The sequence below is a fragment of the Arachis stenosperma genome, chromosome 3 (assembly GCF_014773155.1).
Source record: "Arachis stenosperma cultivar V10309 chromosome 3, arast.V10309.gnm1.PFL2, whole genome shotgun sequence".
NCBI lineage: Eukaryota > Viridiplantae > Streptophyta > Magnoliopsida > Fabales > Fabaceae > Arachis > Arachis stenosperma.
In genome coordinates, this window is record NC_080379.1 from 146,961,625 (window position 1) to 146,973,792 (window position 12,168).

General features: G+C 34.0%; 2 protein-coding genes and 1 pseudogene across 2 annotated transcripts; 2 read left to right on the forward strand and 1 right to left on the reverse strand.

Annotated features, from left to right (window-relative positions):
- The first annotated feature begins 490 nt into the window (after nucleotides 1-490).
- Nucleotides 491-1,511, forward strand: LOC130967862 (protein MKS1). Its single transcript, XM_057892897.1, has one exon. The coding sequence runs from the start codon at nucleotides 604-606 to the stop codon at nucleotides 1,264-1,266; it is 663 nt and encodes a 220-aa protein (XP_057748880.1). The 5' UTR covers nucleotides 491-603; the 3' UTR covers nucleotides 1,267-1,511.
- A 1,098-nt stretch (nucleotides 1,512-2,609) lies between these two features.
- Nucleotides 2,610-7,528, reverse strand: LOC130967861 (uridylate kinase PUMPKIN, chloroplastic). The gene is made up of 8 exons (XM_057892896.1): nucleotides 7,148-7,528; nucleotides 5,062-5,361; nucleotides 4,792-4,933; nucleotides 4,617-4,670; nucleotides 3,935-4,026; nucleotides 3,492-3,718; nucleotides 3,065-3,241; nucleotides 2,610-2,952 (listed from the first exon to the last, which is right to left on the reverse strand). Exons 2-8 carry the CDS (start codon nucleotides 5,238-5,240, stop codon nucleotides 2,843-2,845), a joined length of 981 nt encoding a protein of 326 aa, XP_057748879.1. The 5' UTR covers nucleotides 5,241-5,361; nucleotides 7,148-7,528; the 3' UTR covers nucleotides 2,610-2,842.
- Nucleotides 7,529-9,232: 1,704 nt separating this feature from the next.
- Nucleotides 9,233-10,255, forward strand: LOC130966859 (thioredoxin X, chloroplastic-like; annotated as a pseudogene).
- The last annotated feature ends 1,913 nt before the right edge of the window (nucleotides 10,256-12,168 follow it).

The window sequence follows — 12,168 nt, forward strand, 5'->3', positions numbered from 1 at the left end:
AATAAATAAAAGAGTAAGTCACCTATTGCTTTTTATACACTAGTTACAGCAATGGTAGTAGACTAGTAGTTCGTTTCTTAATAATAAATTTAATATGTAAGGAGCTAATTTTTATTTAATTGAGGAAGAAAAGGGGAAAAGGTAGCAGAGAGAAGAAAACATAATAAGGAGTGGTGATTGGTTTTTCCTCCACACATTTGAGATATATACCCGTTAATTCAAGCAACGATGACCTTTTCTATATGTATAATTCATTATTTACGATATAGAAATGCTTCATGTGTTTTTTTTTAATATAATATTCTAGTGAAGAAATTAAGAAAATGATATGAAATATAGAACCTATAGAGAGGCAAGTTGAAAGTTAATTGGTAACTGAGGAAAGACGAGACCAGACCACGTGTTTTGACTAAGCGTAATAGCCTGAGTCAACGAACACACCGTGTTGATCCTTCACTCGGAAAAATAAAAACATAATAATCATAAACTCATTTCCTTTCTTAAGCACTCATTTTTAAAATCTCACACAAACCTCTCTAATTTCCACTTTCTATTAACATCCATTTCTTCTTTTTCCTCTAAGCTCCGCCGTCAACTCCCACCATGAACCTGCCGGAATTCTCCTCCGGCGAAACCTCATCGCCCTCTTCCAGGCGAGAGCTTCCGATCCAAGGTCCACGCCCACCGCCCCTCAGAGTCAGCAAGGAGTCCCACAAGATCAGCAAGCCGCCGCGTCCGCCTCAGCCTGCCGCCGCAAACCAACCACTGCCGCCGCCTCCTGACGCTGCCGCCCAGCACCGCGAACCGGTTATCATCTACTCCGTTTCTCCCAAAGTCCTCCATGTCACGGTCAGCGATTTCATGAACGTCGTACAGCGCCTCACCGGACCTAATTCCTCCTCTGCCGGCGAAGAACCGCTTCCCAGATCCGGTGACATATCGCCGGCAGCAAGGCTGGCGTCGATCGAGAAGACGAGCCCGTCGGAGAAGGAAAGAGTTCACGCCGGAGACGAGGACATGAGTTGGCTGTTGGAAGGCGTAGAAGTAGAGATGGGTCAATTCCCCAGTATATTATCGCCGGCACCGGGGACTTTGCCGCCGATATCTTCGGGGTTCTTTTCTCCGGCGAGTGACCCCCAAACGGGGTCGTTTTTTCACGAACTGAACCCGTTTTGGCCAGCGAACAACTTCGTGGCGAGTCCGTCGGGTTTACTTTCTGTGTTGTCTCCGCTGCCGTCGCCAGACCTATTCAGCATCTTCGACTGAATTTTCGATTTTAATTTTATTGGTAGATTATTATTATTATTATTATTATCATTATTAGTAATTAATGATTTTTTCTGGACTAAAGAAGGTTTTGGCTTTATGTGTTGATGATTGATTGGGGGAAGGTGGTGGAAAATTCCACATTTCACTGACTTTTGTGCAATAATTTTTGTGTATATTATTGACTACAAAAATGTGTGACTGTGTAAGAAAAAAAACCGAACGAAGACTTTGTTTTTTGCAAATGCTTTGGTCCACTGTTTTCGGGTTTTCCAATTGCCTCAATTTATTTCTCCCAACCACTGAGCTTGAGCTGTCAACGTGGGTTAGGGTTATATTTTTTAATTATTCTGTTTACAGTTTTTATATTTTTAAATTAGGTTCCAACTTCCATGTTCCAAAACCTGGTGTTTTTTATTTTCTCCAGTAGGGCTTTGTTAAAAGTTTGACCTGAAGGGATGTCGTAGTATTGAAAGAATTGTACTATTTTATCTTTTTAAAAAAGGAATTTTTTTTAAATAAACATTTTTAATTTAAAAAAAAAACAAACGACTCGGTAAAACTATGGCCGTAATTTTTGGTCTGTGATTTTGGTCACTAATTCAACTAACTATTTATCAGAAACTCCCTACACAAAATTCAAGGAAATGTTGATAAGAAATGTCATTTTCCCTCTTAGCTGGTTGGTAAGTTTTAATGAACAATCTTAAAACACTGGCCTCTCCAAAACAAGGACAACTTTATAAGGTTGAATTCTATTATGCTAAACAAGGTAAGCAATTCTATAGTATTTTCTCTTTAATACTATAGTAGAAGTTACTCATGATACGGACGTGATAATTAAAGCATCAAGAACGTGTTCTACGCACCTGATGGCATATCATAAATGCTAATCACTGGATCTAATCTATTTCATTGTGCTCAGTTACTCAGTACTCACCATCCAAATGGCTATTCCCATTCCCTAAGTTAAACAGAGACTACTAAAAAAGTTTCTGATTCCAGGCTATTCCTAAAACTTTGGTCAATCTCGATTTTTCTGACCCACAAGAAGACATCTTACAGATGCTGAAAATAAATCCGTATAGTATGTCAAATTCCTTGCCTTTACTCTCTTCATTTTATTCGCTTTCTGTTGTAATTTATTTTATTAAGGGGAAAAAGGTCTTTCAGCTTGGGAAATTCTAGCCCAAATGCTAAGTAATTTATGGTGTTTTCAGCTGAAAATGAAAAAAGTGAAAGAGATAAACATTATCCCAGTTCCACTTTAGGTGGCTGCCATATTCATGTTTGTTTTGGACATGAAATAAAAATGAATACAGGAATTTTGTGCTAATGGAACATGGTTCAGAACATAAAATATGATTTCTAAAACCGCGAAATTCAGCCAAGCCACGTAGTGGTAAACCAAGCTGTAACATACCTAGTCATATTTACAGATTTATAACCAGCAACCATAATAGTACATCAAAATATCTGTTGCAAAGTAATTAACCTCGCAATCCGCCATCCTCAGCTGGACACTTGTGTAGGAAAAGCACGAAAGAATCACTTGCTAACTGGACCTCAAATATTTTCACGTTCTCGGAATGGTAGAATTCCATGTTGGCCCAATCAGAGTGCCAACCCTCTCACCTTTGATGGCTTTCTCAATGTTACCTGGTTTGTTTAGATTGAATACAACAACTGCGCCACAAGAAGGGAATTGAGAGGATAAGCAAACAAATAATGTAGTCAATATAGGATGAATTCCATTTAAAAGCATAGAAAGAGTAGTTCATGCTTGCATGGGGCTTACCAGGAATATTGTTTTCCTGGCACAGCGTTATGGCAGTCATGTCCATGACTGAGAGATCTTTGGAAGTAACCTCTTGATAAGTAAGTGTGTCAAGAAGGCGTGCTTGTGGGTTACGCCTTGGGTCATCATCATACACTCCATCGACATTTGTTGCTTTGAGTACAACCTCTGCATTAACTACATAGATGACAAAATAAAAGTAAGTGGACAGCGAAAAAGTTCCCTTCACATGCCAAAGCAACATCAAATTTAGAATGTACACTATAGATTAGTGGGATGAATATTATTTTCTATCTTGAACAAGAAAATCTCACATCCTTTGTTATGATATACTGAAACTATATGAATAAATCCATCGACAAATAAAAATCTAGAACTACCCATCGTAAGCAGATTGTAAACCACAACGATAATAAATTTAACTTACTTTCTGCACATCTGAGTGCAGCAGCAGTGTCTGTGGTAAAGAATGGATTTCCAGTTCCAGCAGCAAAAATGACAACCCTTCCTTTTTCCAAATGCCTCACAGCCCTTCTTCGTATATATGGTTCTGCAACCTCAGACATGCGAAATGCTGTCTGCACTCGAGTAGGAATGCCAATACTTTCCATTGTGGCTTGAAGAAATATAGCATTCATGACAGTTGCCAACATTCTGAAGGAGAATTTAGGCACAATTTAGTAGCTATCTCATAGTTATTATCCATTTTGAGAAACACATTGTAGAGGTCCATAAGAACATAACATATCAGAATTTCAAGTGAACAAGTATCACATTGGAACTGCGAAATTGACCCCATGGAATAAATTTATAACAACAGAGTTTTGATGAAACACCAAAGGATTAATTAAGAGAGAGTAAGGTAACTACCCAATATAATCAGCAGATGACCGGTCTAGGCCACTGCATCCAGCCCAAGATGATCCACGGAAGATGTTACCCCCGCCAACTACTATTGCAACCTGAAATATCAGCCTAATCAGTAATCATCTAAAACTTAACTTTGTAACAAGTGAAAAGCTTAAATAGTTTCTACTTTCATTCTTTCAAGTAATACCCTTTACCTTGCAATGATATTATGAACTCTAACAAAATTGCCACTGACACCGAAATACCGGAATCCAGATCTTTGTGGTGCTAGAATTTTCTGTATTTTGGGCTTCTATTGATTGTGGATTGTTTTGGTTTTGGTAAAACTGGTTGAATGGATAACCTAATAGTTCGATATTATGGATTTGCGAACTACCATGTGTTATTATGGTGTAATGGATGATGGAACTAGGTTACTATATATTCATACTTTGGATAGGATCCCCATCAACAACATACTGTCTCAAAATACACAGCTTAGCGAAAATTCCGAATCTAATAGAATTGATTAGAACTCTTAGTCCATTCTCTTCTAATGTGGGACATTATCTCACACTTGAAGATCTAACATGTGGTACCCCCCTCAAGATTAACAAGGCGGCGATGCAACAAAAAAAAACTACAACAAATAAAGATAACAAGATTGTAGCATACAAAGAACAAATCAATAAACTATAGTCACCTCAATGCCAAGACGAGTCACAGCTGCTACCTCCCTTGCAATAGCCATAGTTATCTACAAAGAAAAATTAAGAAACAATGTTGAGGACAAGAAGGAACATATAAATGTTATATTTTTATCCATCTATTCATGATGCTTTTGAATAAGCATAAAGATGTGATTTTGGATTGGAGACCTTGGGGTCAATATTCTGGGAGTGATCTCCGGCAAGAGCTTCTCCACTGACTTTGAGCAATACCCTTTGCCACTTGATGGGTTGGTTGCTGGATTCATTCATTGACAGCGCAAACGGAGACATGGATGGAATTTCAGGCTTCCTGACAACAACAACAATAATATTTTTTTCACACTTATGTTAGCTCAGTTGTAGAAACATTTCTACAAACACCTTGCTGGCGACCATATTGAAGATTAAAAATTCAAAAAGGGGTGCAATTGGGATAACCTGAAATTGAAGGATTCAGGGGAAGAGCCCACTTCGGAATAAGAAGAGCGAATGGCATAGGAGGATGACTTAGAAAGAAGCTTGGAAATGGAATAAGAAGAAGGCTTGGAACAAGGAAAGAGGGACGCAGAGAAGGAAGAAGAAGAAGAGAAAGAAAGGAGAGGGGCGGAGATAGCCATCAGAATTGATAATCGGAGTGGAAGCGAAGAGAATTGTGTGCAGCAAAACCCTCTTTTGGGGGAGACCTGAGGTTTTTCTCTCCGCTTGCAGCTAACGATAAGTTTGATTTTTTGCAAGGTTCTGAAAATCGAACCGATCATGAACCGCTTTAGTTATTGGTTTATTGGTCCAATTGGTTCAACCGTAGTTCAACCAAAATAACCATTTTATAATAAATAATAAATAAAATATAAATAAACATGCTAAAAGCCTAAAAAATAATTATAGTCTAATATAAACCTTCAATTGTCATCCAAATTTAAAGCACTATATCAACCAAAGTTTTGTAATCTTATCAAAATACAAACTCAATTCAAATAACAAAAGAAAATATCCAAACAAATATTAATTGAATTAACTAAACCACCAACAAATATTCAGCCATCTACTCATCAAGATTTTCAGCACAATTTTAACAAGGTTGTCAGCACAAAAATTAACAAAGATTAACAAGGATTAACAAGATCTTCCAACTAGCTATACACCATAATTTCAACAAAGTTTTCATAGCAATTTTAACAAAGATCAACAAGCTTTTCCAGAAATTAACAAGGACTGTCAAAAAGCTAATCATTCAATACGATTTCTGACCAAAAAAAACGAACTACAACAGAAAAATAGAAAGAAGCAAAAATTTGAATGGTTCAAAGCAATGAAGTCTCATCGTTGTTTGCTACATATGAAGTCTCATGTAAATAATGAAAATCTTCGAATGGTTTAAAGCAATGACCTATATTAAAATTTAACAGTATTGAAGTATCAATATATCTCTAAGGTAGTTATTTTCTTCAAAACGTAGAAAATGAGAATGCATAATCAAAAACAGCATTCAAGGATTGAATATGAAGAGATCATGATCACATTATTCTCAAGGTTTTCATTGCTTTTTAATCTTTACCCAAATTCCATCAAATTTCAAAAATATCAAATTACCAATTGATACAGAATAAACATTTATATTCAAAACAGGACTAAGCTATGGCATCTCATTTGGTTAAGGCAGTGCATTATAACTAGCAGTAGGAATGTATTTAGCATGAGATAGAGGAATTAAAGGTTGCGAGAACCGAACCGGTCAGCAAACCGGTCAAGTGACAGGTTCAATGGTTCAATGGTCCAACCGGAGTCGAACCGTAGTTGAACTGATTTAAATCATTTAATTAAATCATAAGCACAAAATGTCCACCACCAAAAGAAACTACAATAACAAACAAGTTTTCAAATTTAATTAATATATGAAACTAGTCTAATTTGGTTTGTATAGTTCATAAAAGGTTTCAAGACACTATTGTTTTTCCAGAACACAAGATTTGAACCAATTCAACCAACCGAAACATTAACACACCTTTAATTTGTATTGTATCAAAATTCAGATAATTATTTACCAGAATTACCACAACTATTCAAATAATCAAAGAGATAAAAAAGAAAAACATACCAAGTTGAGAATGAGAGAGTCAGCAACACGAAAGAATAAGCCACACATGAGAATCATAAGCATAAGCCAAACAAGAACAATTGGCCTAACAATTCGTCTGCACTTGTCCTAATTAGTATCAAATCTCTCAGCAAAATCCAACACTTTCATATTGTTAAACGTCTTAAACCATCTTTTTTCACTTCAAACTCCATTATTACTGTTACTAATTTACCATTATTATTAACAACCAACAATAAACATCACAAATCTAATTATTAATTTTATTTTATCAGCAATCAAATGAACAATATCACAAAATCAGATTACAAATTTATTTGAGTTTAGTTTAACCTATAATTTAAAAAATAAAATAAATGAAATCATAAAAAAGGGGGGGGGGGGGGGGGGAAACAACAGTGGTAAAGATTAGAGTGAAGCAAGCAGAACCGTAGCAGAGAGGCGAGCAGAACGGCGACGTCCCTCGAAGAAGCAAGCAGCGACGTCACTCGCGGTGGAGAACGGCGAAGCGAGCAGAGACGAAGACGGAGTACCCCTTCGCCGGCGACGCCAACAGCTCCAAGCAGGCCTTCGTGTGACGTCGAGGAAGTGAGGATCGAGGAGAAGCAAGCAGCCTTCCACGGGCGACCCCGCCGGCGGCAACAAGACCCTCTACCGGAGGAGAAGAGTTCGGCGATGGGATGGTGGCTGGGTTCGTCAGGGCTTAGGATTGGGTTTGCGCAGTCAGAGACAGAGAGAGAAAAAGGGGCGGGGTGGGTAGTTTTTTCTGGTCAGGAAATTTGAGTAAACTACTAACCCGTGTCTGTACATTTTTCATAATAACAACGCAATCCTTACTATAAAAATGATCACTTCGGTCCTGTCTTTTACTTTTGTGGTCCAATGCGGTTTTTGTGGGTGTGAAAATACTACGCGTCAGGTTTAAAAATAAATAGGGCTTAATTATCTCTAACTTTAAATTAATTAAAAATTTATTTATTTTTATTCTGTAAATAATATATTTTAAAAAATAATTTATTATATTAATATTTTTTTAATAAATTATTAAATATATGGTATAATAAATATAAATTAATTAATAAATTATTTAAATTTAAAAATATTATTTATTATGAAATTAAATAAATAATTTTAAAATATTATTTTTAAATATATAAATAATAAATATTAAAATACGGTTAATATATTAATAATAATAATTTTATAATATAATATTAGTATTATAATCTAGATAATTTTTATAATAAAATAAAAAATAATAAACATATTATTTGATATATAATAATTTTTTTTGAGTTTTTCTCTCTTTAAACTAAATTAATAATTCTATTTGATATCTTTATACTAAAATACACCATGAACCATGAGTAGGCTACTAATACTAAATAAAATAAAATAATATATATATATATATATATATATATATATATATATATATATATATATATATATATATATTATGAAGACCATTTATAAACTCAACAAACTCAAAGTATCAATAATATTATTAATCTATCAATAATACATATTCTCATAAGGTACAGATCTATGAAGATTTATCAATATAAGAATAATGTGGATTAACTAAAATTTTATGTATATTAAAATTTAATTAAATATTACATATATTTTACTCAAAATATTATTCATATAATATATTATAATTTGCTGAGTTTATAAATGGTCCCCATAATATATATATATATATATATATATATATATATATATTTATATAGATATTAGTAGCATACTCATAGTGTATTTTAGTGCCAAGATATCAAATAGAATTATTAATTTAGTTTAAAGAGATAAAAAAAATTAAATTTGTTATTACTCAAAAAATTTTTACTATATATCAAATAATATGTTCATTAGTTTTTATTTTATTGTGAAAATTATTTAGATCATAATACTAATAGTATATCATAGGATTATTATTATTAATGTATTAATCGAATTTTAATATTTATTATTTATATATATTTAAAAATTATATTTAAGAATTATTCATAATAAATGATATTTTTAAATTTCAATAATTTATTAATTAGTTTGTACTTATTATACTATATATTGAATAATTTATTAAAAAAATATTAATATAATGAATAAAAAATTTTAAAAAAATATTATTTAAAGAATAAAGACAAATAAATTCCTAACCAATTTAAATTTAGAAACAAGTACACTTTTATTTGTTTTTGAATCTGATACGTCAGCATTTTTTATTTAAAGTTGACAAAAAAATATTTAAAAAACTGCGTTAGATTTCAGAAGTAAAAGATAGTAACCGAAATGGTTCGTATTTATAATAAAGGATCCTATTGTTATTTTGAAAAATAGAGAGGGCCTTTATTGGTCACGAATATTAAAATTTTACTCGTTTAAAGAGTTTAGGGTGATGCCCAAAAAGCCGCAAGGAAAAACAACTATTTCAAGGCTTTGTCTTTGGTGGGGAAAGTATTCTCCGAACCTTGGTGGACCAGATGGAAAGATGCCATTTCAATGGCCAGGATGGCGTCCGTACAGTATTTATTGAAAATTATGTACTTGACACAAAACTTGATAAAATTGCAAACGGGTTCAGCTGGTCTGGTTCGATTTGAGTGTTAAGACCCGGTTTATTACTTCCGACGCTTCTACTCCGTACACTTGCATCTACCTCCTCCGCCTCCTCTTACTCTGCTGCTCCTTTGCTTCACTGCTCCGTTCCGACAAGGCTTTCCTTTTATTCCTCCCAAAGAAGAACTACATGTCCCAAACTCCGCTATTTCCGTCAATTCACCGTTACGTGCGGCACCGCCATCACAGAGATCAACGAGACACAGTTTAACGACACTGTTTTGAAGGCTAACCGTTCCGTTCTCGTTGAGTTCGTTGCTAACTGGTGCGGTCCTTGCCGTTTGATCTCTCCCACTATGGAATCCCTAGCTCAGGTCTCTCTCGCCCTCCAAATTCCAATGGACAGGAAGAATTTATCGTGACGTTTTCTACTATCTGATAATATTAATTAATTTATTCGTTAATTAACAATAAATAATTCTTCTTTTGATAACAAAATTTAGAGTGTTGGTTAGAGTGTTGTCTTATTTCATGTCTCCATTGAATGAAACAAAAGTAAAAAAAACCAGTGTGAGTTTTTTAATAGAGAGATATTTGCCATGCTAGCAACACATACTTAAGCTTGGGATGATTTATGACCTTGATGAACCATGAAAGTAAGGACATGATTTTAAGAAATGCAACACATCTTGTCATATGAACAGAACTTCTTGCTGAATGTTCTTAAGGATTTTCTCTCAAACTGAAATGTTTTGTATCATAAATTGCAGGAATATGAAGACAGATTAACAGTGGCGAAGGTTGATCATGATGCGAACCCTAGGCTAATCGAAGAGTACAAAATTTATGAGCTACCAACATTGATCCACTTCAAGAATGGACAGGAAGTTCCAGAAAGCAGAAGAGAAGGTGCAATCACCAAAGTTAAACTCAGACTATGTGGATGCTTTATTGGAATCAATCTCAATTTCGTAGAGACGAGTCGAAATTCTGTTTCCCTCTCGGTTTGCCGGATTTTTACATTCTTGAGTCAACTGTATAACATAAGCTGCAAATACAAGATGTTTTGTTTAAGTAAATTTGTGACTTTTTATCCCTTTTTGGATTTTCCTTTGTTGTTTGATTCAGGTGTATAAATTTCTTCTCCTTTGACAGAAGTGTAATTGGTAATTTTGTTAAACAATCAAGAGGCTTAATGTAATTAGGGTTGTGAAATTTGATGTTATTACAAAATTTTATTCTACAAAATTGAAATCCTTAAATTGAGTGATTCATAACTCTATTTGCAGTACCCCCAGCACTACTACTTCTCTGCATGAATGAAAATGATGTTTATACAAAGTTATAGACAATTGTGGAAGTAGCAAATAATTCAATATATTAGAAATGTAAGTATATATAACTCACTTCAATGTTAACAGAGCAGAGTAATAGATTGAAAAGCAAAAATGGTATGGCATAAAGGTAATTGAAGTATTACAGTGATCATTATTCCAAAAGAGAAAAACCCAAATATTTAGAATAAAGATCTTATAGGACATGAAAAAAGGCCATGCTATAGTATCTTAATCTCAAGGAAGCTTAAAAATAGACAAATTCATAGGGAAAAGGAACTTCTAAACTATTGGACTAATATTACAAACATTTTCTTACAGGGTGTAACACCCCCCTCCCCCTCTCTTTCTCTCTCTAATGGCAGTGCAAATCCTCAAACCGAATTCTTGTGCTCCTTGTCATCTCTTATTCTCCAAAAGGTTACGACTTTCAACTTCAAGCACCCACTTCTTCTTTTTCTTCTACGCACGTCGATGCCCTGATCTCCATCTTCACCAAACGACCCTTCACTCCAGACACCCCTGAACTCACCCAAAACAAAACAAAACAAATTGAGCAGTTAACATTACAATTAGGATTGTACCGTTATCAGTTAACAAAAAAATTAGAATGTTTAACGAAATAAATAGAGAGAAGTCATAGCAATTTTAGTAAGATAAAACTTTCTATTAGTCATAGCAAATTCACACACATATATATATATATATATATATATATATATATATATATATATATATATATATATATATATATATATATATATATATATATATATATAAGGACTCATAATTATTCCTATCAACAAGTGGTGGCTTACTTGATAACAAGAGGCTAAATATAACAAATTCCTGTCCAAGGTGGCTTACTGGACTAATATATATAAGGACTCATATATATAAGGACTCATATATAACAAATATGCGTTGATTGCTTCAGCAGCTTTGCTCTTTTTGTTCCCTCTTATTTTTTTTTTCTTTGCTGGTCATAATTTACTTTCAAGAGATGACCTTTTATGTCCAAAATCACTCTAATTTCTTTTGGTAATTCTTGAGGCTTATGGCTGATAAACTGTGAAGAACCATGGCTGATAAATTGTGATGAACCTGGGAGTATTTTAATGCAAGAATTTGTGAAGATAATTTACCACTGATAAATTTTCAAGATTGATAGTGAAGAATACTTAGACAGTTAGGCTAAAAAAGAAGTTAACCATGCTTATAATACGCTGTTACCTTTGGAACAAGAAAAAATAACTCCCTTGGCCGATGCACAAGGGCGACAAGCGGATCAATGTCTGGAGCAACAGTTCTTGAAGCAAGATGTTTTAAAATTACTCTCAATGGTGCACCAAGGACAACCTCCCTCACTGATGCAATTTTCACCAAAAAGGATTGCCTTTGATCTGCACATAATCGGAAACACCACCAATTATAAAAGACCAACATCAACAACCAAATAATTGAATCTAGAAATGCTTTTTCCCCCATCCACAAGAATTGCAATTCAATGCAGAATAGATTCTAAGCATAGAATGATTAAAAATGTAATTTGAT